The sequence below is a fragment of the Pogoniulus pusillus genome, chromosome 30 (assembly GCF_015220805.1).
Source record: "Pogoniulus pusillus isolate bPogPus1 chromosome 30, bPogPus1.pri, whole genome shotgun sequence".
In the NCBI taxonomy this organism is placed as follows: Eukaryota; Metazoa; Chordata; class Aves; order Piciformes; family Lybiidae; genus Pogoniulus; species Pogoniulus pusillus.
This window is the reverse complement of record NC_087293.1, coordinates 6,453,762-6,480,220: the sequence shown is the minus strand read 5'-3', so window position 1 is coordinate 6,480,220 and position 26,459 is coordinate 6,453,762. Positions and strand designations below refer to the sequence as shown.

General features: G+C 42.3%; 1 protein-coding gene across 7 annotated transcripts in view; it reads left to right on the top strand.

Annotated features, from left to right (window-relative positions):
* ADGRD1 (adhesion G protein-coupled receptor D1) overlaps window positions 1-26,459 on the top strand; it is a 185,560-nt gene that overhangs the window by 135,096 nt on the left and 24,005 nt on the right. For all 7 annotated transcript variants that reach the window (XM_064168719.1, XM_064168718.1, XM_064168720.1 and 4 more), the window contains 3 exons: window positions 7,220-7,286; window positions 8,397-8,463; window positions 20,000-20,091. In XM_064168719.1, coding sequence (XP_064024789.1) covers window positions 7,220-7,286; window positions 8,397-8,463; window positions 20,000-20,091 — 226 coding nt within the window. The remainder of the gene's footprint in view (window positions 1-7,219; window positions 7,287-8,396; window positions 8,464-19,999; window positions 20,092-26,459) is intronic.

Genomic DNA, 26,459 nt, shown 5'->3' with positions numbered 1-26,459 from the left:
GAAGGCTGTAGCCAGGTGGGGTTGGTCTCTTTTGCCAGGCACCCAGCAATAGAACAAGGAGACACAGTCTCAAGTTGTGCCAGTGGAGGTCTAGTCTGGTTATTAGGAGGAAGTTGTTGGCAGAGAGAGTGATTGGCATTGGAATGGGCTGCCCAGGGAGGTGGTGGAGTCGCTGTCCCTGGAGGTGTTCAAGAAGACTGGATGAGGCACTTGGTGACATGGTCTGGTTGACTGGCTAGGGCTGGGTGCTAGGTTGGACTGGATGATCTTGGAGGTCTCTTCCAACCTGGTTCATTCTATGATTCTATCATTCTATGACTGTGTTCAGTTTTGGAGGTACCTCCAAGGGTCATCTAATCCAACCCTCCCTGCAGTCAGCAGGAGCATCTTTAACTAGACCATGTTGCCCAGAAGGAGACCCAGTAGACCCAGAAGTAAGAGAACCTAGAAAGGCTGGAAATTGAAGACATTGGAGCTGTGTATTTTCTTCTAGATTCAGTGCAAAATATAGAGGAACCTGCTGATGTTAGAGAGGTTTCTTCTGGATTTATTTAATCCAGAGCTCCTGGTACACAAATCTAAGCAGATCAAACCAAAGAAAATATTCTCATGAGCCCTTGGGAACTCTTTCTCCTTCAGAAATATTATGTAAAAAGCCACAACAGTTAATAAAATCATTAAGAACTGGCATTTAATTCACTAAAGTATTTGATTAGAGCAGATGCTTTGATTAACCCAATTTACAATTAATCATTGAATTACCCTATGAAAACGGATTTCTGTTCTGCACCTTTACCCTTCCTTGGGGGCATTTTGTGTAAGGTTCATTTACTGTAAAATGGCAGTGTTCTACAAAGTGATTTAGGAGTCTAAACATGTCATCTGACTGTGGTGTGACCAGTAGTAAGTCTTGCATTTTGCCTCATTTTATTGCAATATGATTGCTCCCACACAATTAGTAGTAATTAGCACAAAGGGTGTGTAGCTTATTAGTTCATAACCTAATGGGATGTTAAATGTGGTTACTAAAAAGTCTCTTCAGTGGTAGTTTGAGTAATGCCTTGGAGGATGATCCCTCAGGCCCAGTAGTATGTATTAGTCATCAAAACAGATGTACTAGCAAAATACATCAGGAGGCAGAAACAGCAATGCAAGGATTGTGTAAGACAGTGGCAAGCTCAGCTTCTCACATGCAGACAGAGAGGTGGAGAATATCGACTGTAGAACTGTAATACAGTTCTCTATGTAAACCTTTCAAAAGCCCTTTTTTTGGACAAGTGCTTTAATTTTGGAAATGCCATTTCAATTGTTTTTCCTATAATGACTTGGGAAAAAAAACAACCTGCCCTCTAAAATCCAGTAAATCTGCAAAGTTTCTGCCTTATTTTTGTCTGGCTAGCTCAAACTATTTACATTTGAGTTAGATGTTGAATTTCCTTAATCATATCTGACATCATGTCATTGCTGCAAGTGTGTCTAAACATCATTGAAGTAATTTAATTAGGCAACTGCATTCCAAATTGTTTGTCTCTTGATAAGCATTGAAGGAACCTTCATTCAGTCGACAGCATTGCAGCTCACTGTCTGGTATGTAACTAGCACTCATCGAACAAGAGTTATAGCTGAATAATGATGGGTTTACAGAGAAAATCCACATTGCAGTGCTCACTACTTATAAAGCTTTAAAGGGCACACAGGTTTTTCAGTTTCCAACTTTCTCTTTTGTTAGCATATTGGCACTGAATATGAATAGAGATGTTCAATTAGAGATCAAATGTCAGTACTGCCTTTGCAGCCATGTGTGCTCATCTTCTGCAAGGTAGAGTTTAGGTTCTTCCCTCAGAAACTTGATGGAAGCACAATGGAGCAAAGTTAAATATATATTCCATTAAATTCCTGCATCTTGTAAGGTTTGTAAGGCTGGGGCAAGAGGCTATTTTTTTCTGTCCTTTATCTATTTTATTTGTCTACTAAAATAAGGGTAAGTTTGCATTGAATGCAACTGTCAAAAGAAATTTGATCATTCTAATGCCATCCTGGGATCAAAGTAGACATACATTGTCCACTATCTAATATAAATTGGCTGCTTTTTTACACTGTGGTTTAGTTAATTATTATACTGACTGATTGAAATAAATTGAAGACAAGGATGTCACATCTCCTGTTAGTCCAAACAGATAGTTCATTTCTTTGTTCTTTGCTTCTAATTGAAGTGTGAATGCATTTCACTTTTGCAAACTCATGGTCCCTGGAATAATGACAAACCAAAGCCCTGAACTTAAAACCCCAGACCCATCATTCTTATCTGAGCAGAGAAGCTGGGCTAGGCACGTGTAAAAGTTTGCAGTCTGTATTAATGTCAAATTGAAACTGGAGGCAATGAGAAGAGATGGGGACAAGGAACTCCACACCAAGTATCACTGCTGTCCTAAGGAGTATCAAGATTTCTGAAAGACATTACACCTGTAAAATGAATTCAACAGTAATCAGAGACAAGACACCAAATGTGCAGAGCTGATTGAAGTTCCTGTGTATTATCTTTAGTCCCAAGAGTCCTAAAATTACCTCAAATGCCGCAGTTGTCAGGGCTTCAAAAGAAGAGAAATTTGAAGAAGGTGATAATATCCTACCTTTAAAACTACCTTGAGACTGATGGGAACACAAAAATGCTTTTGTTGCCTTGGTGATTCAGCATAACATATAGATTGTTGTAGCAAAACTTTTCCCACCCACCCACTTGTAGGATGCTGATGACACACTTCGTGATACTGAAGATTTTGCTGTGGCATTTTGGCCTTAATATGTTTTTCCTATTTCAGACAATTTCCTTTCCTTTAGAGAGTGTCCTGAGCTGTTAGAAGACCTAAACTTCTTTGTGTGCTGTTGCTTGATATAGTCCCAGATAGATATGCATAGATATGGTGTAATGCACAGAAAACAAAGAAATCATAGAAAATTAACTTCTACAAGTCGATAAATACACTTTTCCCACTCCAGTGAGGTAGATCTTCTCCATACTGGAAAGAAACATGTTTTTATTTGTGTCTAACACTTCATCTTTTGCAATAAATTACATCTTTAGGCTTTTAGAATCAATGTCCTAAAACGGTTTTGAATTGTCTGTCATAGAATTTCCCCAACCTGTCTGTTTTCTTTTGCTATCTATAGAAGACAGAGCAGCTTTCAAAATGCAGCACACAGATTTATGGGCATTTTCCATCTTACTATTAATGTCTCAGAACCATAAAGGAAATGGATGAGATATGAAGCTCAATGCTCAGTAACAGGACCTAAATGACATTCATTTTAGGCTTTACCCTAGTAGCTGTAGTTGAGTGGAATTCAGGAAGAAATCAGTCTGAGCAAGGGTGGCATTATTTGTCTTCCTGTGCCAGGTGTTAAGGGTTTATGCCCACTCTCCAGGCTGTATTTTGGTGCTGAGTTTGGGAGGTAGCTTTAAATTAGCTAGCTTGAGGACTCAGAGAACATTATCTGCAGCAGCATGCACTCATAGAATGATAGAATCATAGAATGAACCAGGTTGGAAGAGACCTCCAAGATCATCCAGGCCAACCTAGCACCCAGCCCTAGCCAGTCAACTAGACCATGGCACTAAATGCCTCATCCAGTCTTTTCTTGAACACCTCCAGGGACGGCAACTCCACCACCTCCCTGGGCAGCCCATTCCAATGTCAATCACTCTCTCTGTGAAGAACTTCCTCCTAATATCCATACAGGCTGATTTACCCTATTTTAATGTGATAATGTATTGCTCCAGGCTTATAGTGACACAGATGACACCAGTGCCACAGATCAGCTGCCAGAAAGGTGTGCTAGAACACTTTCATTTGCTACTGTGCTCCTAGTAATTTGGAGTAGGCTTGATGAGCATATTTGTAACATCTACTAATGGAGGAAACATTCAGATGCAGTAAGAAAAACAGAACCATAAGTCTTTCATGGATGACAACCAGCACAACAGTGACACTGCCTGTTATAGGTGTAGACAAACTTCACAGTAATTATTACTGACAAAGGATGAATCAAAATCACTTCCTGTCATGTATAATGTATAATTATATGAATTCTTCAGTCTAAATCAAGTCTTATGATCCCCTTAGGCTAAGTATATATATATATATAATATTTTTTTTTAGCCTTTATGAAATTCATTGTATGGTTGCTTCTTAAAGGAAAAATACTCTAATTTCACTATAACTAAACCTTGAATCTGCCTCCATTGCCATTTCCCATTTAATACCTTGTTAATGCAAAGAAAAGACAAACACTGCTCTATAGTCTGCAGACCATTTTATTCTCACTGACTTAACAGCTCTTTTTATGCAGATGGCTGCTCTATGTTTCATCTGCATAAGTTTTATTATCTTCCAAAGGAACTCTGTATTTAATTTTCTTCTTCACTGCCATTTAAAATGGATAAAGAGTCATGGTAAATCCTTTAAATATCCAGCATCTGACTGGGTGAAAAAGAGAAAGGCAGAGTAGAAGTATAGAGTTTGTTTGACACAGTTATTTTTGCTTCTGTGACAAAGCCCCTGCTTTGGAAAGACAGCTTGCATCAGAAGGCAGTGTCAACTAACAGCATCTCTTCAGTAAGGAAGGATGTGACTAGAAACGTGTAGACATATTGTAGGACCGTAAGCCCTGATAGCTCACACACCAAGGGCAGATGAAATTTCAGCAGGGAGGCTAATGTCTGGGCTTGGTTACTGTGTTGAATGCAATTAGTCTTCATTTTCTTCTAATGTGTGTCAGGATTTCCTTTCTTTAAAGGACAAACATGATAGGAAAGTAAAATGCAATTTTTTGGGTTGAAAATGACCTCTGAAATCATTGAGTCCAATGATCAACCCAACACCACCGTGGCCATTCATAGAATCGACCAGGTTGGAAGACCAACCCATCACCCAGCCCTGGCCAATCAACTACACCATGGCACTAAGTGTCTCATCCAGGCTTTTCTTGAACACCTCCAGGGACGATGACTCCACCTCCCTTTCCAATGTCAATCACTCTTCTGTGAAGAACTCCCTCCTAACATCCAGCCTAGACCTGCCCTGGCACAACTTGAGACTGTGTCCCCTTGTTCTGTTGCTGGGTGCCTGGCAGAAGAGACCAACCCCACCTGGCTACAACCTCCCTTCAGGTAGTTGTAGACAGCAATGAGGTCACCCCTGAGCCTCCTCTTCTCCAGGCTCTGCACACTCCCAGCTCCGCTTACCAGCTTTGTTGCCCTCCTCTGGACACGTTCCAGCACCTCAGCATCTCTCTTGAATTGAGGAGCCCAGAACTGGACACAAGACTCAAGGTACAGTGCTGAGTACAGGGGCAAAATAACCTCCCTTGTCCCACTGGCCATACTGTTCCTGACCCAGGCTAGGATGCCATTGGCTCTTCTGCCCACGTGAGCACACTGCTGGCTCATCTTCAGCTACTGTCTACCCCCAGGTCCCTTTCTTCCTGGCTACTCTCAGCCATTCTGTCCCCAGCCTGTAGCATTGCTTGGGGTTGTTGTGGCCAAAGTGCAGAACCCTGCACTTGGCCTTGTTCAATCTCATCCCATTGGCCTCTGTCCACCCATCCAGCCTGTCCAGGTCCCTCTGCAGAGCTCTCCTACCCTCCAACAGATCCACACCTGCTCCTAGCTTGGTGTCATCTGCAAACTTACTGATGCTGGACTCAGTCTCCTGGTCCAGATCATCAATAATGATATTGAACAGGACTGGGCCCAGCACTGATCCTCAGGGAACACCACCATTAATCCACTTCCACACATTTTATAACACCTCCAGGGATGTTGACTCCACCACCTGCCTGGGAAATCTATTTCAATGCCTGACCACTCTTTCAGTAAACATTTTTACCCTGATCCCCTGCCTAAATCTTGCCTCTGCTTAGGTCTTACACACTAAGGAGTTATTCCTCATGAGGACAAGAATGGGAGAGCAGAATTAAGTTTATGGGATATTAAACTTCATCCTGCAGATTGGATTTCAATGTCTAAGACTTAACCAATGCCTGTAGGTGCTGCTTCTTAAGTATTAAGTATCTTTCTTATTTATAAACACAAAGTGCTTCTAGCCTCAATCATTACAGCATGAAAATAGTTCTTCCAAAAATTATAGTTCTGTCATGACAGGAAAATTTTACAGAATTTTATGGGGATGATATTGGTAAGATTAAGGAGAAATTGCTTGTCTGAGAATTTTGTAAAGCCTCATGCAGAAAATTGAAACTTTAAAGCTATTCTGTTTAATACTCTGTCTGGGACCCAGTTATTAAATTCCATAAAATGATAAACCCCCAAACCCTCACAGTTTATTCAATCGTATAGGAACTAACAGACAATCATCTCATATTTAAAGGGATGGAGTCTATATTCAGAAACATTAGCAAGGCATTCCTCACTCTTTATCCAGCTTCTAGTCTGGAAAACTGTGCTGAAGTGGCACAATAGAAAAGAGCAGTGCTGAGGGCCAGGGACATGCAGCTCCTCCTGACAGCATTACTGTAATTGCCTGCCTTTAATTGCCTGCCTTTGTATAATCCTCATAAAGAGCTCCTCCACCTCCCAGGGTGCAGCACACTGGAGCTGTCCAAACCCATGCCTAAGCATAGTCTACTTTAAACACAGAAGTCTTGTGAAGCTATTACATATTTATGTTAAATACACCTGGGTTGGACATCTGAGGGGGATCTGAGCTGTCCTGTTTTTTTCCTAACTGATGCTGCTGTGTGTGATGCTCTGCATGACTTAAATGTCACCATTTCTGTAGCCATGTGAGGAACTCAACTTAGTTTTGTAGATTGTTTGGAACCAGGTGTGCTTGCTTGGGGGAAGGTGGTTACAGTAAGGCTGATATTGCTTCATAGGATACCACTGCCTGAAGAGTGAGAGGCAAAAATGACATAAACAAAAAACAGGCTGAAAGAGAACTGTGATTCTCTGTGGAATTTGCCCTAATTTAGTTTAACTGTTAAACTAGCACTACACTGAAAAGCTGTTTTGTTTAGTTCTCTGGCATTAACTGATTAAAATCTTGTGTCCCACAGCTGCAGGATGATGTCAGGTAAGGCTTAATTCTAAAGTTACTCTGAGCCATTGTGTTGTCATACAAAATCTAGCTGAACTCACAGGGTGTACTGGAAGATGTACTTTTGTTACTAATTCTGCCTGACTTTGCCTTTTTTTTTGCAGGCTGTCCACTTGTGATTTGTGTAATTTCTGCAACATCCTCCCCAGGCAGCTATGGAGAAAGTGGCAAGTGAGTATGAAAAGTGCCTGCACTCCAGGTGCAATGAGGATAAAAAACCTCATAGGAAGAAAAATTCATAGGTCCGTTAACAGGGCTGTAGTTCTGCAAGATCCTGCTGAGGAACAGGGAAGGTAACCTTCAAAAGTACAACTCTTGTATGGACCTGTTCTTAGACTTAGAGGCCTCAGGTCTGGTTTTGACTGCTGAGATGAACAAAAAAAGCTCATGAGAACGTTTGCTTTTTTTCCACTCTGGCTGCAGAGGCATCAGGACTCCTCCAGACACCACTCTCAGAAGCATTTCTCACAAGATGAGAAAAATCTCTGATTAAAGATATTTTATCTATCGTAGAAAACTCACTGCTAAACAGGCAGAGATCTGAAATGGATGTAGATAGAGTTATAAAAACTTAGTTCCTTTTTAGTTTAGAAAAAGAAAAGCAACTTTACCTGAAAACAAACATAGGATTCTGTCTGAGCATAATGTAAGCAAGAGATCATAGAATCATAGAATCAACCAGGTTGGAAGAGACCTCCAAGATCATCCAGTCCAACCTAGTACCCAGCTCTATCCAGTCAACTAGACCATGGCCCTATGTGGAAGCAAGAGTTATTTTTGGTGTGTATATATACTAGTTTATATCAGCACTGCTGTGAGCAAGACAGGTGAAGCCGACAGCACATTTCTCAGGTTTTCCTCACCACCAGCTAGGCAAGGCAGGGAGAGCTTCAATTTCTCTCCTGCTGCAATGACAGTGCTCACAGCACTGAAATGACTGCCTGTGATACAGGATACAAGAACAACAAACAGCAAAAAAAGCCTTTCCTTTATTCCCATCTTTCCACCCTGATGGTATGTGAAGGCATGCTGGGGCAGATAGCTGTCACTGGCTCTCTGCAAGATACAAATCAAAACGAGTTCCTGCCTTCAGATTCCCCAGGTAGGGGGAAAAGGAGCTTCTTACTGATGCTCCATCACGTCTCTTGCTTTCAACGTGCATCAGTCTTTTTGCACTGTCTTTTAGTCTCTTTCCCCCTTAGTTTAAAAAGAGAGCAAGAGGGCATTATTAATTAAATGACCTGGTGTTTCATCTGAAATCGTTCTGGTTTCTCTCTGCAGCTGCTGGCTTTCACTAGAGAACGGAGCAATCTGGGCTTTTGTGGCACCGGCACTGTTTGTAATCCTGGTAGGTACAATCATGGCTGTTGCTCTTTCTTGTTGTGCATCTCTGTCAGCAGTACAGCAGAACGATCAGTCCTTGGGCCAGGTCAATGAAACAACAGAGGTGAATAGTCCAGAATTACTTTTTTCCTTCTCTGAATTTTATGTTATACACAGCTGTCCGTAAGTGTATGCACTTTAATTCTCACACTATACATTATTTCACTATCCCAAGAGAAAATACAATCTAAAATACCAAGGCAGCTTGGTTGGAGCCATTAATAACTGCCTTGAACTGGGTAACAATTTTAATGATTCTCAGAAAGTTCCCCCAAAAGAATCATAAAATCAGTCAGGGTTGGAAGTGACCACAAAGATCATTTAGTTCTACCTCCCACTGCCATGGGCAGGGACACCTCACTATATCAGGCTGTCTAGAGCCTCATCAAGCCTGGTCTTAAACACCTTCAGGGATGGGACTTCTACCACATCCCTGGGCAACCCATTTCAGGGTCTCATCACCTCCCTGGTGAAGAACTTCTTCTTAACATCCAGTCTGAATCTACTCATTTCTAGCCTTGTTCCATTCCCCCTAGTCCTGTCACTACCTCACATCCTAAAAAATCCCTCCCCAGCTTTCCTGTAGCCCCCTTCAGATACTGAAAGGACACAAAAAGGTCACCTTGGAGCCTTCTCCTCTCCAGACTGAACAACCCAAACTCCCTCAGTCTCTCCTCATAGGATAGGTGCTCCAGCCCTCTGATCATCCTCGTGGCCCTTCTCTGGACACCTTCCAGCACATCCATTTCCCTCTTGTAATGGGGGCTCCAGAACTGGATGCGCTACTCCAGGTGGGGTCTCACCAGTGCGGAGCAGAGGGGGAGGATCACTTCCCCCGACCTCCTGCCCATGCTTCTCTTGATGCAGCCCAGACTCTGGTTGCTTTTCTGGGCTGCAAGTGCACACTGCTGGCTCATGTTGAGCTTCTCGTCCACCAGCACTCTCAAGTCCCCCTCCTCAGGGCTGCTCTCCAGCCACTCACTGCCCAGCCTGGATTTGTGCTTGGGATTGCCTCAACCCAGATGCAGGACCTCGCACTTGCTCTTGTTGAACCTCATGAGGTTGTCTTGTGCCCATCTCTCCAGCTTGTCAGAGTTCCTCTGGATGGCATCCCTGCCCTCCAGCATGTCTGCTGCACCACACAGCTTGGTGTCATTGGCAAGCTTACTGAGGGTGCACTCAATGCCTCTGTCCATGGCACCAACAAAGATGTTGAACAGGGCTGACCCCAGGACTGATCACTCTGCTTGTTACTGGGATATGGAGCCATTGTCAGCCACTCTTTGGGTGCAGCCATCTAGCTAGTTCTTTATCCATCTGGCAATCCATCCTCCAAACCCATGTTCCACCAGTTTGGAACAAACTCTGTGGTTTGTGTTTCATATACACCAGTGAAAGGCTGATTCCACCCCACTGCTATTTGAAGCTTTTCCAAGTGCCCTTGGTGAAAATGATAATCAGCAATTTGCTGTAGTCAGCAGCTACCGGGAATGGGTTACATCAGCAGTTTGAGCTGGGTTGGGTGAGCTCTGGGGAATGTAGCAAATTGACTCCACACTCAGCTTCTTACAGTGATAAGGAATTTATCCTCTGAGTTTGACGCCAGTTTGTCCAGCTGATCAAGGCAGGGCTGTCAAAGTGAGTTTGCTGGCTTCAGGTGGCTGCAGCAAAAACCTCTGCCAGCCATAAAGAACAGCAACTTTCCTGGCCAGGGTACAGGTTCACAGCATTGATGCTGATACATGAATGCTCTACAGCAGTTTAATTATGCCCACACATTAAATTACAATGAGTTGTAGCTTAATCACTATGATTAAGGAGTCAGAGGGTTTTGCAGGGATTAAGTGGGAGATTACTCCTCCTCAGCACTGCTTCCAATACTTTAATTGATCAGGTTATCTACGATTTTTGCTGTGGGTTACAATGTCAGAGTGACAGTATGAAGACGGAATAGACTCAATGATTGGTGAAATTGAGTCAGCAGACTCACTGCCTAGTGAAACCTCGTTGCCTTAAAAGCTTTGCTTAGATTTAAAAACAACTCTAAGTCTAGACCAGTTTGCCTTCTGTGGTGTTTAAGGAGAATCAGGTAAATAAGATCCTGGCTGCCTCCACAGAGGAGCATCATACGGAGCCACTGACTCTACTTTGCCCTTCTCTAGGAAAGCTAAGATTTCCACAAAGAAACTTCCCCAGTTTTCATCACAGAGAAAAATCTTACACACCCTGCTCACAAGGCAAAGGCAGGAAGGAGAGATGCACATTTAGAGCTAGCATTTACCATTGCATGTTTCTATAACCGTTTGCAAGCAGAGGGCGACTCCTTGGCTGACCTTTTCCTTCACAGGCAATTTTACAGTGCAGCTGAGTGGACATCCAAACATTTGCCTGGGAGACAGTGAAATCAGTGCCTCTTTTAAGCAGCCCAGCCTACTCCAGCATCTTTGACACAAGATACACACTCTGAAACACTAGGTTGTATAAGCATATATTAACAAACCAGTGAAAACTGTTGCTACATTGATGTGACAGAAGTTGTCTCATGTTAGCATTTAAATCAAATTATTAAAGGCAACACTGGAAAGTCCCTATGCAGCATGGGCAGAAGCTCTGTTATCTAAGTCAATGCATAAACATGGAAAATAAGAACTGTTCATCACTGGGTTAGAGCTGGCTAAACAGATCTGGACCTTATTCCAGTAAATTTAATACCTTGTTGGCCCTTACCTTGGACTTTATATATGTGAATGTATATCCAAGGATATGCATATATTGATGATTGGAGAGCAAGTGAAATAATCTAGTATTCTAATGTCTCCTTCTCACATTAGCACTTGCTTTCTGGCCATTGTTCAGCAGCAAAGGAGGAAATGAGATGCAACCAGTGAAATCAAATCTTTCCCACCTGCCATCCAAAGATGGTATTAATCAGAGCATGGCAGACAGTGAAACCCTTCCTCATCTGAGTGAGCACAGACTCCAACAATTTGCATGTGTAGCTGCTTGCCAGTGAAAGTAAGGGTTTAGATGGCTTTCTCTCTCTCTTATGCTATGAAATGCTTGTGCAGCTCAAATTATATTCTTGTAGCGATGCAAATATTTTGAGAAAGAGTGAGCTCACAAGATTGATCCACATAGAGCAATTTGTTAAATAGTCTAAACCTAGCTCTGCCCAGAATAGCAGCAAGTGAGCTGGCAGATTACTCTCTCTAGGCATGGAATATGCTAGCTGAAAAATGGGTTAGTGTCTATTGGGAAATAACAAGACTCAACACTATTTGGTGTGTGCATGTGTGCCTGTGCTCTTTAAATAACAAATTACCCACTAGTTGCATGAACTAGTGTTTAGCTATGAAAATACTTCTCAAAAAGCAGTTTTTAACTACTTCCATCCACAACTTCTCTCTGCCAAGAAAAAGGATTATGCTGTGAAGAAAACAGGGACTGCTCTTTTCAACTCCCACTCACTAGAGACTAGGCAGACACAATCTACTTTTGTCTTGCCATAGCCTCACAGGCAATATAGCCATTATGGAGCCTTAAAACAGTGATGTGGTGGGAGTGTGACTGGGGAAAAACATGCTCACACATATTTTTCTAGGGAGTAATTCACAGAACCTCCCAGCCCTATATCGATTCCCATACCCAAAGTGCTTTCTTTGGAAGGAATTTGTTTGATTCAAGGCACGTGATGAAGGGAATAGTTCCTTCTATGTATAGGTTTTTTGGCTTCTATGTGCATCTTCAGGTTTAAAGATCACTCTCTCCCACCCCTAAACCACAACACCCAAGTCTCTATAAGCAGCTTTGACAAAAAGTGTTGAAAATAATTTCAAAACCAAACTAATCTCAGCCAAAGGTGGTCTAAGACATGTCTTAGGTGGAAACAAACAAACAGAACACACAACACAGAACCCAAACAAGCAACACTTGACAAAGCACCTGAATTTTTGGAATAAGACATTAAAACTTCTGGCAGGAGGCTTTGTTTGTTATCAGCCATCTGCTGCCTTGGTGTGTTTCCATAGATATGGCAGAATTAAGAAAATTCTGCAGAAAGCATCTGTGTACAAGGAGCAGTGGATGTGCTGCAGACTTGACAACTCATTGCAGGGGGAGATACTGGGCTGTAGTGGCAGGTCCTTTCTATTGCTTTCCCTGCACGTAGTTGTCTTTTCTGCTGGGTTTGTGCAAGTTTTTTTGGATAAAGGTAATTTTTATGGAGCAAACTGATTTGCATTCTCATGTTGCTAACAGGTCTGTGCTGTGGGGACATTAGCTTTGTACCCAGTGTCTTCAAATGGGACTGTGTGGAACTTAGATCTCAGGCTGCGACTCCTATTATCATCTTCAACTGAGGCTTGCCTGTGAATATGCAATATAAAAGAAAATATTCTCTCACTTATCCCTGCTGAGCATATATGATTTATTAAGTTCTTGTGCTGGTTGTTCCACCTTTGTGTAACAGTGCAGATTTAGGATGAGTTCTGTAAGCTGAGCAGTACCTTATTCTACAGGCAGTTCCATGAGCTGAGCAGTACCTTATTCTGCAGGCAGTTCCATGAGAGGAGCAGTACCTTATTCTGCAGGCAGTTCCATGAGCTGAGCAGTACCTTATTCTGCAGGCAGTTCCATGAGCTGAGCAGTACCTTATTCTGCAGGCAGTTCCATGAGCTGAGCAGTACCTTATTCTGCAGGCAGTTCCATGAGCTGAGCAGTACCTTATTCTGCAGGCAGTTCCATGAGCTGAGCAGTACCTTATTCTGCAGGCAGTTCCATGAGAGGAGCAGTACCTTATTCTGCAGGCAGTTCCATGAGCTGAGCAGTACCTTATTCTGCAGGCAGTTCCATGAGCGGAGCAGTACCTTATTCTGCAGGCAGTTCCATGAGCTGAGCAGTACCTTATTCTGCAGGCAGTTCCATGAGCTGAGCAGTACCTTATTCTGCAGGCAGTTCCATAAGCTAAGCAGTACCTTATTCTGCAGGCAGTTCCATGAGCTGAGCAGTACCTTATTCTGCAGGCAGTTCCATGAGCGGAGCAGTACCTTATTCTGCAGGCAGTTCCATGAGCGGAGCAGTACCTTATTCTGCAGGCAGTTCCATGAGCTGAGCAGTACCTTATTCTGCAGGCAGTTCCATGAGCTGAGCAGTACCTTATTCTGCAGGCAGTTCCATAAGCTAAGCAGTACCTTATTCTGCAGGCAGTTCCATGAGCTGAGCAGTACCTTATTCTGCAGGCAGTTCCATGAGCGGAGCAGTACCTTATTCTGCAGGCAGTTCCATGAGCGGAGCAGTACCTTATTCTGCAGGCAGTTCCATGAGCTGAGCAGTACCTTATTCTGCAGGCAGTTCCATGAGCTGAGCAGTACCTTATTCTGCAGGCAGTTCCATAAGCTAAGCAGTACCTTATTCTGCAAGGTGGCCCTCTCTGGCTTTTATTAGACAACATTCATCATGGGAAAAGATGGCTGAATTGGACCCATAGTGTTCCAAGGCCCCGAGACGGTAGGGTTCCTCAGAGTCATTCAAATCAAGTGTCTGCTTAAGCACTGTGATGGATTAGAGTACAAATGAACAGACCACAGCTGCTAAGCTTCTCATTCTTTCTTCTTAATACTCAGTTATGACTAATTTTACTATTTAAAAATTAAATTTCTTTGTTGTTTTACAATTATTTTTTTCTTGCTTAACCACAGGGAAGCATGCAACTTTTTTTGGAGCAAGGGTACAGGAGGAATTAAAATATATAAAGGCTGAGTGGCAGGAGGCTGGAGCTAGGCTCTGCTGGGTGATGCCCAGTGATAGGACGGTGGAAGTTGAGGCATAGGAAGTTTCATGTAAACATAAGGAGGAATTTTTTCCTGTGAGAGTGATGGAACCCTGGAACAAGCTGCCCAGGGGGGTTGTGGAGTCTCCCTCTCTGGAGATATAAAAAATCTGCCTGTATGCATTTCTGTGTGATCTGATCTAGGTTATCCTGCTCTGACAGGGGGAGTGGACTGGATGAGCCTTCAAGGTCCCCTCCAGCCCCTGACATTGTGTGATTCTGTGAGTATTAAGAAAGAGTAGAAGTCACAGATATGTTACACTTTAACATTCAGCTGAGCAAACTGATCTAGTTACAAATGTCCCTGCTTACTGACTAGATGACTTTTAAAAGTCCTTTCCAATCCAAACCATTCTATGATTATTTTTAATTGTTGTGTATTTCCTTTCCAACCTGAAAGTTTCGCTCTGGTATTCAGCTCTGACTGGTGGGATACTACATTAATATGAAGTCATATACACAGAAGTCTAAACCGACTCAATTTATTCTGTTCCTTCTGTAGTTGCTCTGTGACAGGTAAAAGTGGAATCAGGCTTTCCAAAATCATTCTGCCTAGTTTTAACCCTGGTCTAATTTAATCAACTAGCTGTGTTTGAAAATGCATAGCACCCACAATTTCTGATCTGCCTGAGCAATAGGCTGCAAATGCAACAACTTGCAGCATTGGTGTGCTACCAATGATGTCATGGTAAGCGATTAAATGAACTCACACCGTGAGAGAAAAGATGTTAAACCTTGTTGGAGGTTTAGATTGGAAGAGTCAGTTATAGCTCCCTGTACCATTGCCCAAAACTGAAGTGCAACCTAAAATAGTTTGTGGTTTTAGAGGAAAGCTGGTCAATGGATTTAATTAAGGCAGTGTGTTTTATCCACCTCTTTTTTTGGTTTCTCTGTGCTGCCAAACCTTTTCTTGGCTAGGAGGCAACCCACCACATCAGGGGGATTTTACGCGTGGGATTTCTGCACTCTGCTAAAGAAGAAACAAAAATCTTACGAGACTTGGAGGAAATCTAAGTGAAACCCCTGACAAAAATCCCCGAGCTACGTGAGGGACTTTGTCTCACTGTATCTGGTCTGCCAAAATTTTGCTAAGAAAAGATTTTGAAAGAGACTTTCTTTTACTCATTTAACTCTCTTCATGATCTGACAACTTCTAGTCAGATGAAGTTGTCACTAGACTGAGCCAGAGCTGCTCCCTGATGTCATTGGGATCTTTCTATTGGCTCTGGTGGGCTTTGGATCAAGCTTACAATAATAGGAACTGGCAGCTCCTACTGATTTTGAAGAGAATTGTGAGTGCCTGGGGTTGGACAAGCTGCCTCCAAAGGAGTCCTGTGAGTTACAAAGCAAGCACTAATGTTATTAGCTGTGCATTTTTGAAAGTATAGAGTGTGGCCACTACCTGCAAGTAAAAATATTCTCTGTTTCTGTGTTGTTTTAAGGCAAACCCCCACAAGTATCAGGTAATCTGTCCTTTCAGAAAAGTAAGAAGTAGGAACAATAAGCAGTTCCTTTACCCAAACGTTTATTCTTCTACCTTGAACCTTCTGATATAGGTTAAAACATAATGAGTGTTTCATCAACTAAGCACACTCATATTCAAAGAATTGGCAAAGGGTTTATATCAGATGCCAAAAAAATCACTGGCGAGAGAGTTCAGTGGCTGTATTTTGGTTTCCCATTATGAGGGCAGTGGAAATACCTCCATGCTTTACTTACTGAAGCATTAACAAAGCAATGCATTTGTAGAAAATTTGTTTATTTAGTCTGAAGGAGATTAGACTAATTTCTTAAAATAACTAAGCCAAAACTTTCAAGTGGCTCAGGAAATACAAATATGGAACTTTGGGACTTGAGTGTAATGGCTCATTGCTAATTTTACCTCGAGTTTTATCAGTGGTGAGATCACAGTGTTTCCTCCTTCCCTTTTAAACCCATTAAACACCCTGGAAAGGATGTTGTTGTACTGAATGCAAAACAGGAGATGCTCAAGGCCTTTTTAAATGCTCATTTCATCCAAAATACTTAGGAAATTAATTTCCAATTTAACTTTTTTTTTTCTTTTAATACTGGAATTAACATTAATCTAGAAATGCTGAAGTTTATGCTTTATAGAATTATCTCATGCTGGTTTATGATGACCAGATCTTAGGGTTCATGTCCAATTTGAGTGAGAGTTTGCAATATTCAGAGCATTACAGGATCACAGGATATCAGGGGTTGGAAGGGACCCAAAGAGATCATGGAATTTCTGTATTCATTTGTTGGTGCTTATTATTCTTAACTTTCATTGATGTTTTTGAGATGTAGGATGTTCAGAATTTGAAGAATGAGGCTTCAAGTAAGGTTTCATATCTTTTCTCTTAAATGTATTTATTTCATTGGAGTTTTTAAGAGAAGTATTTCAATATACATTATTTAGGGAAAAGTCTGCTCATGTTTAAAGGTACTATGCAGCAATAAAAATCTAGGAGTGTCTAAAAGCATTAGGAATGGAGGGAAGCATCAGTTAAGCACTCATGTGGCTGGCAGAAATGTGCTGTTGTCTGCAGTCATCAGAAAAAAAAGGATGATGAAACATCTATGTTAGGCTGAACTTGAACTGTCAGTAAGACATCTACAAGGAATGGTCGAAAGAAAAGACTGACATTTTGGTTAAAAGACTTAAAAAGGCCACTGAAAGATGATGTGTCAGGAAAGATGTCAGGGGTGCAGAGACATTTTCTGTGTAATTCTAGAAGGACAGAGATGGCTCTTTGGTGAACACGCAGCAATAAAGTGGAGAGTTTGGAGGAGGAGGAAGAGAAGAGAGAAAGAGAATCATAGAATCATAGAATCAACCAGGTTGGAAGAGACCTCCAAGATCATCCAGTCCAACCTAGCACCCAGCCCTATCCAATCAACTAGACCATGGCACTAAGTGCCCCATCCAGTCTTTTCTTGAAGACCTCCAGGGATGGTGCCTCCACCAACTTGTTCACATTCGTGCCTGCTGCTTCGGCCAACATGGGTACTTGTGCTAGTTTGAAGCTAGATAAAATGTTTTGGTGAGAAGAATTAGATTACAGGCTGTGAAAGGAAAACGATGGTGATGTCTACTTCACTCATAGGCTTGCTGAGATGTATAAGAACAAGAACACAAACATAGATAACAGAATCACTCTCAGTCTCGCTGGGGCTGAACCTCTCGCTCTAACCTAATTAGTCTGTGTTACTAATCCATCTGCTTCCTAACCTGGCCGACCCTCCAAACTTTCCTTGAATATAAGGCAAGGTCTGGGGTAAGGGAGAGGGGTGGGAGGAAGGTGGAAGAGTGGTTGTGAGCCCCTCCTGGGGACTCAGGTTTCTAGGAGGGCTCCTGTGTATTACCTTTTGTTATTAAGGGCACTAGTTGAAATCTGAGTTTGGGGTGAAATGCAATGAGGCTGATTTAAAAGTTATGAAATAATTTATTAATATACACAAAATAATTCTCCAAACTTCTTTACAACTCTCCACACAAGCTCTTGGGAGCAGTTAGCAGAACTCTGTTACAGAATGTCTCTGTGCAATGGGATTTTGAAAGGGTTTAGAAAGGTCTTTGATAGAGAGTCTGGAGGCTTCATTCACTGCTTGTGAGGCTGATTAAATTCCTTTAGCAACTTGAATAGAGAGTTAAGAATACTCACTGGTCCTAATGGCTGTGGCCCAAAGCATAGGCAGGAAAATAGTTAATAGAAGTCTTGTGGCAAATTCCACAGGGCTGCAAAGTGGAATCAGCTGCTGGCTGAGGCAGCTGAGGCGATGGGCAGGCGAGCAGCAGGTGAGGGAGGAACTAACGAGCAGGCAGCTCCTTATTCACCTGTTCAGCCCTGTTACAGGGCCATGGCCGAGGCGAATGGTCTCACTGGCCACACAATCACCCAACCACCTCTGGCAGCCACCCAGACAGACCCAAACCAGGCAGCACCCACAGGCTGCTCTGCTCCAAACATGGGGGCGCATTCGCCTGGCAGGCGGCAGGGGCGTGGGCCCTGTGAGAGCCCTCTCAGGCGACCGGATTGAACCGGACTGGGCTGCCTGCGCTCCCTCTGTCCTGTTTTCCCGCTCGGGCTGCAGTGCAGGCAGGCAGGTAAGTAAGACAGGGCATGCTTAAGCCCATTTTGTGCCCTTTGGACTCTTCACCACACCTTTTTAACTCGTCTGTTTCTGTATCTGTTGTATATATCTGCTTGTGTCTTGTGCTAAGCTGTAAGTATAAAGCTCCATTCAGTTTCCAGAGCTGCTGAGGCCAGTCTGGGTGATTTTCTTCAGTGTGGGGGGCTGAGTAACACCCAAACCATCACAGTACTTAGCATATAAATGGGTTTCTCAAAATATGCTCATTAACACCTCAAAGAATTTATAAAAGTCATTTAGGATGTATGATTTGGTGGGAATCGGGAAAACTATCTGCAGACTGTTGCATTTCACCTCTTCCTCATCTCTGTAAAGCCGGTTGAACAGCAAGTACACCTGTGTTTACTAGTAATAGACCTGGTGTTCTTTGCATGGGCTAAACCCCTGTGATGGAAATGAACCATCACAGCTCTGCTCCTGCTTTACACCAGGTGATCATCTGCCCTTAGAAGCAAGAAAATAAGTGTAGGCAAAAGACCTGAAAAATGCTAAGGAAATAAACATCGTCAAATGTAAACACTTTAAAAGTCACCCTCTCATCCTCAGAATTAGAATATTTACATCAAAACAACGTGTGATCATCAAGTCCTAACTGAGCACTGTTTCTGAAGTCTTCCCTGTCATTCTGTAGTTCAGGATAGGTTTGTTCTGCCCTTGTTCATAACTTCTTGCTAAATATCACCTTTGTAGTTGATGCCTAACTTTGGACAGGAAGATGGAAATGCATCTTTAACCTTCACATTCTCTTCTTGGCTTTTGTCTTTAAACCCAGGGTCTTTGCACAGCAAGACAGTCTTTGTTGCATTTCCTTTAAGGGATAAAGTATTTCCTTCTTTCTTCACCTGTGACTGCAGAGCAAACTCTTTTGTGAGACATTTCAGTGTTAGTCATTTCAAGATTTCCTTCTTTTCTGGTTGGGGTTATTTTCATTTTATGGCTGTTTCTGCTGGCACTGACATTAAAAGGAGCAGGGCTTTTGAAGAGCAGACTTCAGGCTTAACTTATTTTAATCATTGTTATTTTAAAATAATCTTGTGCTTAAATTGCAAGCAGACTTTGGTAAGAAGCAGGGATTTGTACACTGTGAAGTGTAGCAGGAAAGTCTGTGCACACACAAGCACAACAGCAAAGAGCATGCACACACATGCTCCTCTTCACTGAAGTTTGTGTCTAATTCATGCGCTGGTAGTAGATTATTAGGGCAATTTTGTGCAGTGCGGATCCTGAGCACTTCTGTAGCTGTGAAGCAATGTAGCAATCCATCCTTATCCTATACAGGCAAGGACTGTTACTGAAGGAAGGAAAGCACAAACAAGAGTTACCCACTGTGGGCAGAGGGAAATCCACTGGCAGGGGTCAAACCATACCGGTCCCAAACAGAAATATCTTTTGCCAGATAAATGTAATGTGCAAAGTTCCTGTTTTCTGTTGCATTTGTACACTCCCAGGGCAGTGTGCACCTCTGACAGTCAGTGCTTACTTTGCTGACCAGGTTTTCCTCCTTCTTCCTCCTCAGGTCAATATTGGCATCCTCATTGCTGTCACGAGAGTTATCTCAAGAATCAGTGCAGACAACTATAAGGTGCATGGAGATGCCAATGCCTTCAAGTAAGTTTTTCTCATTCTAAACTATGTTATAACAAGTTAATCTCCTCACACTGGCAATGTTCTATCATAAAGACTTGTATCGTGGAGCTCTGGAACACTATCACTCTTCTTCAGGAAAAAGCAAACAGTATTCAAGGTAACAAATCATTCTCTTGAATGCAGTCATATTTTATGAGAGCTGCACACTGTACAGGATGAAACCTGTGGTTCAGCATGAGCTCAAGTGTTTTCCTGCTTATTACAATTTCCAGCATTTGCTGAATTATTATTTTCTCTTCTCTTATTAATGGAGACTTTCCTCTTCCTGCTATATACACAGATAAATCTCATACAGCATCATTAATCTGTACTGGGATATTGCAACTGCTCTTCTCCTTCAGAGAATAAACCTCATTTCTAACCTCAGTTCAGTGCACTGTTTAGGCATATGCTTATCTTTAAGACTCTCTTGATGCTACAAAGCATGCAGACTTATGATGGATTTAAATGTGTGGATTTAAATTCAAGCATGTCTTTATAGCAAGGTGCCTTGAGCCACTTGGGCTGGTGGCCTCTCTGAGAGTGCATCATCTATAAAATATTGCATTAGCAAAGGCAGAGGAGGAATGTAAAGCAGATACATTGCTGCATCTGAATATACAAGGACAAATTCTGGTTTCTAAAACCTGTAAGGTTACATATGGGTATCTAAGAAGATAATTTAGTACACTGAGTTTAAAGTAAAATGCTGGATATTCCATTTTGTATCTCCTAAAGATGCTTTAGCCCAGATTTAAAGAGGACACTGTCTATAACTCAAGGAATATTCAACTTTAGAAGAAAATGTGATGATGGTTTGTGTTTAATGTTTCTGAGTCACAGGTTATTGTAAGATAAGGATTTGATGCCACTGCTCTGAAATGGTATCATAAAGGATATTTTTTATGCTTGGATTACTTATGTAATTTTAAAAATGCCATTAAGTTTTAAATATTGGTGACAGTTACCTAATTTAAGTTAGGTAACTTAAATTCTCATTACTGTATACTTCCTCAAGAGGAAAAAGAAAAACAATAAATAAGTCTACACACACAAAAAAAATCTATAAGATAATTACATTGTAGCAAAATGAAAAGACTGGGAATTAAAATGACTTTCAGGTTTGGCTGAGTCCATGTGACCTTGAGAAATACAAAGGAAATACAGAACCTGAGGAAGCAAATAGCTGTAAATTGTCAATGCCAGTTTGTATACACTATTGGAACGATGAAGACAAAGGATCGACCTCCATAAGTAGAAAAGGAGCTACAGAGATTGCTCTGTGTACTTAGATATTTCCTTCCTTATATTGCAAACAATTGATTCGACACACACTGTACCCTGCAGGCTAATCTATATTCATTTTTTAAAGAGTAAATTATCTGTAAGTACACAGTAAAATAATTTATGAATTGCTGGTCTAGGAATAAGGATAAATCCATTTAATCAGGATTGGTTCAAATATTATCAGCTGTAGATTTGGAAGGATGGAGGTCTGTGCTGACATGTGACTTATCCAGTTACCCTGGCTAAGAGATAGGCTGCTTGTGCCAACTAGGTTTTAAAACACTGGTCTAGGATTTGACCTAAAAAAAATCATGGTGGTGGAGGAAAAAATGGTCGCTATATCTGGAAGCATTCAGTTGTTGAATTACTAGTTAAAGCAGAAATATGCTCTGGTAGAATGGTTTTCCTCATAGAAATACCTTAATTCAGTAAAATATAATTGATGGTAAAGAAAACATACAGAATATGATATCATACAAAATGTAGATCATAGAATCAATCAGGTTGGAAGAGACCTCCAAGATCATCCAGGCCAACTTAGCACCCAGCCCCATCCAGTCAACTAGACCATGGCACTAAGTGCCTTATCCAGGCTTTGCTTGCACGCCTCCAGGGATGGTGACCTCCATGGGCAGCCCATTCCAATGCCAATCACTCTTTCTGTAAAGAACTTCCTCCTAACAGCCTATACTTCCCCCAGCACAACTTGAGACTATGTCCCTTTGTTCTGTTCCTGGTTGTCTGGGAGAAGAGGCCACCCCCCTCCTGGCTACAATGTCCCTTCAGGTAGTTGTAGACAGCAATGAGTTCACCCCTGCGCTTCCTCTTCTCCAGGCTAAACAACCCCAGCTCCCTCAGCCTCTCCTCATAGGGTTTATGTTCCAGGCCCCACACCAGCTTTGTTGCCCTCCTCTGGACACATTCCAGTACCTCAACATCTCTCTTGAATTCAAGAGCCCAGAACTGGACACAGCACTCAAGGTGTGGCCTGACCAGTGCTGAGTACAGGGGCAGAATAACCTCCCTTGTCCTGCTGGCCACACTGCTCCTGATCCAGGCCAGGATGCCATTTGCTCTCTTGGCCACCTGGGCCCACTGCTGGCTCATCTTCAGCCTACTATCTACCTGTACCCCCAGGTCCATTACATTTCTGTAATGGCCCCATGTCATTAAAGACGTTTCCTTAGAAGGAATTTGAAAGAAGGGCATAAATAGCAGTCCAAATCAGATCTTAGAGAGTGTTTATACCCTGCCTATACATAGCAATGAGGCGTGATAAATTAGTTTCCTATACCGAAGATATCCTAGACTGATCTGTTGGAGAAAAGACAAACATAAGACAGAAATATCAGGCCTTGGCAACACTGGATTATATTTCCTTGTCATCAGCATTCTTATACAGATGAGAAGTTTGTATGTCTAATGTGCAATCATTCTGCCTATGGCACCCTTTCCAAGCAAGAAGAGAACAAAACAAAAGAGGATCCTGTTCTGACATCTGCACAGGAAATGTTTTTTTTGTAGTGGAACATAAAATATGCCTCCAACCACGAAAGGATCCTAGATGTTGATTAGAAGTTGTTAACATCTGAGAGAGGATAAGCATGGCAAAACGAATCAGAGACAGAGAGCACAGAGAAATCAGAAAAGCACAATTAGCTCTGTAGTTCCTGTCAAGTTGCTGTCAGCAAGGGCTGCAAGATAGTTCTTGAATCAACAAGCACAGTTAAGGAGGAAAGACTGAAGACTGCAAAATACTTTGTGTAATAGGAGCCTTAAATAAAGGGCCCATCAGGCATCCATCTGAACACTGATAATAGCTGTGGGGGAGAGTGCAACATGTTAGACAGAATTTATCAAGAGCTGCTTAGAAACACAGCTGAGGCAAAATGACACAACGTGATTTTGGTGAGACAGGGAAGCACTGTCACCATGCTGCTGTTGTTCGCTGCAACAAAGTGGTACCTCAGGCAGGAGTGGTATTTTTCAGGGCTGTGTTCATGTTTTCAGAAAGCAGAAGACAGAAAATGAGAACTGCAGTGCAGGGAGCTGTGGAGGGGAAGCCTGCTCAATCCAATAAACTCGAGAGGGGGGAAAAGAGGATTTTCAGTGCTGTCTTTTCAAGCTGGAATGAAATTTAAGTGGAAAGAGCAATGAGAAACAGTAGTTGCTGTCTGCAACAATTTGGATGATAACACTTAACCAGCAGGTTTTCAAAGTTTACAAGTGATAACGAACTGAAAGGAATAGCAAAACTAGCTGGAGAATGACAACAGTGCCTGCAGCAGGAGTGTGAGGAAGGTGCCAGCTTGGCTTTCCTGGGTAACTGAAGCCAATATTTATATCTGCCTTTAAGCACCTGACTAAGAGGCCTCACACTTGCAGATGTTGAACAGCCGTTGTAGTCTGAAAATCCCAGCCTCCAGGTTTTACAGAACAGACTCATCCTTAGGCTCAGCTCTTGCCAGGCTTTGCTCCCAACGGAAAGGTTTAATCAGGCTGCCAAGGACTGGCTTCCATTTCTGCTGGCAGCCTCCATGGGAGAGCACCTGACCTGGATTAATCTTCCCTAACTTTAATGCTCAGTGAAGCTGACACCACCTCCACCTGGGCTCCTGCTCAGCGGAGAAATGGACGCTTCTACCATGCAGTCGATCTTGTCTGTTAAGTGTTTATCTCTCCTTAAAAGTTCTGATTTCTCCCCAGTGACTGTCAGGTCAGCCTAGATTGCCCGGCTCATACTGTGCATGTCTCAGCCAAGTGTGATAACTCATACCTCCTAGGCCATCGTGCCATAGCTGAGCAGAGATTACCTTAGGAGACTGTCAGAACAAAGACACAGTTAAGGGCCTTGATGATATCAGTTAGAAATTGTATTTACTGTTAGGGTAGTGCTAGTGCTGCAGCATATTTAGTTTCCCTAAAGATTAAGTTACTTGGCAACGCCAGTGGATATTACCAACAAGGCTTGTTTCTCTTGGCAACAGACAGCAATAAACTGATGTAATTATTTAGAGAAATTGTTCCTGATTTTCCATATGGCAACAGGTCTTCTCAAATGCTGACTCAAACACGAGCACAGAATACGTATCAGGGTGAGCCAGTGCTCGGCTCTGAAGGCAGCATCTGTTGTACTTCATGTTTAAAGGCCAAACTAGAATGGGAAGATAGGAACAAAATTCCTTTTTTTGTCATAGAAGTAATTAATTATTCACCTTCTCCATTCCCATTTCACTCGGAATAAAGTGCTGTACCTTATAGACTGATTGACCTCTGAGTTCAGCTGAGACTTGTCATGATAGAGACATCAGACAGCATCTGGATGGATATTTTATTTTAGTTTCAGAGATACTGGTGTGGATATGTCTTTTTTTTGTTTCTTTAAAGCAAACAATAAGAGCACCCCCGAAGTAACAGCAAGGAGTAAGTTTATAAGATAGACAATACCCAAGATTTAAAGGCAAAATCACCCAATTGCAAATTTACCCAATATAGCAAATTACCCAATAAATAAAGGCAAAATTAATGTCATTAATTCGTGATCAGAGACACTAACTGATGCATAACAGGCTCCTGTGACAGTCTGAACAGCAAGCATCTGGTCATTGTTGAAATCTCTGTGTGTGTGACCATTTTTAACATCCGAGTTCTGGAAGAACAGTTTATTGGTAAAAGCTGAGCAAAAAGATACTGTCAGCTCCTATGTACAGCTTGAACTTACTTAGGGATGTGATTGTTGCATTGTTTCATGAAGCATACTGAGCACACGTATAGAATATGAGCTGTTTCACTTAGCTGTGATTGGCTATCTTTGAACCTTATATTAGACAATTGACTCAGCAAAATAATTCCGTGTAATGATTCAGTTGCAGCAAAAGAGGTTCTGCCTCTACACAAGGGGAGCTTCTTTACTGTAAGGGTCACAGAGCACTGGCACAGGCTCCCCAGAGATGTTGTGGAGTCTCCTTCCATGGAGACATTCAAGGCCTGTCTGGATGTGTTCCTGTGTGATCTGTGTTAGATAGTATTGTCCTGCTCTGGCAGGGGGGTTGGACTCGATGATCTCCTTGGCTCCCTTCCAACTCCTAACATCCTGTGATCCTGTGAGATGTTGCTTTCTGAGGATGTTCTGCATCCAGGAACCAGATTTTCCATCAAAAAGCTAATTTTAAAGTTTTCATCTAGAATGCTGAATCAAATAACTCGAAACATTTAAATGCATACATACGACATTCGTTTGCATTATTCATTCTTGCCTGGGCTCTGTTTTAGGGAAATAATTAATCATATGTTTGAATTTAAGCATATGAGTAGTCTCTCTAAGCTTACTGTAATTAAAGCAGATTAGTTTAATGGAATTGCTCACGTGCTTGAAAAAGCAGATGATTTCATTTCTCACTTATGCACCATTTAAACTCTTTTTCTTACTTATTTCTGCTGCCTGTAAAGTCTTCATTCTACTCAGTGCATTAATTCCCACTTACTAGGACCTAAATAGCTTTTTTTTTTTCTTGCTACTCTTACTCTTTCTGCTTCAACCAGACCCTCCTTTTTGGTGAGGATAAGATCCCGCAGTGCTCCCTTCCTAGTTAGCTCCTGTGTCCAGTTCTGGGCCCCTCAGTTCAAGAGGGATGTTGAGGTACTGGAATGTGTCCAGAGAAGGGTGACAAAGCTGGCGAGGGGCCTAGAACACAGCCCTGTGAGGAGAGGCTGAGGGAGCTGGAGGTGTGCAGCCTGCAGAAGAGGAGGCTCAGGGGTGACCTCGTTGCTGTCTGCAACTACCTGAAGGAAGGCTGTAACCAGGTGGGGTTGGTCTCTTCTGCCAGGCAACCAGCAAGAGAACAAGGGGACACAGTCTCAAGTTGTGCTGGGGGGAGGTCTAGGCTGGATGTTAGGAGGAAGTTGTTGCCAGAGAGAGTGATTGGCATTGGAATGGGCTGCCCAGGGAGATGGTGGAGTCACCATCCCTGGAGGTGTTCAAGCAAAGCCTGGATGGGACACTTAGTGCCATGGTCTAGTTGACTGGATAGAGCTGGGTGCTAGGTTGGAGTGGATGATCTTGG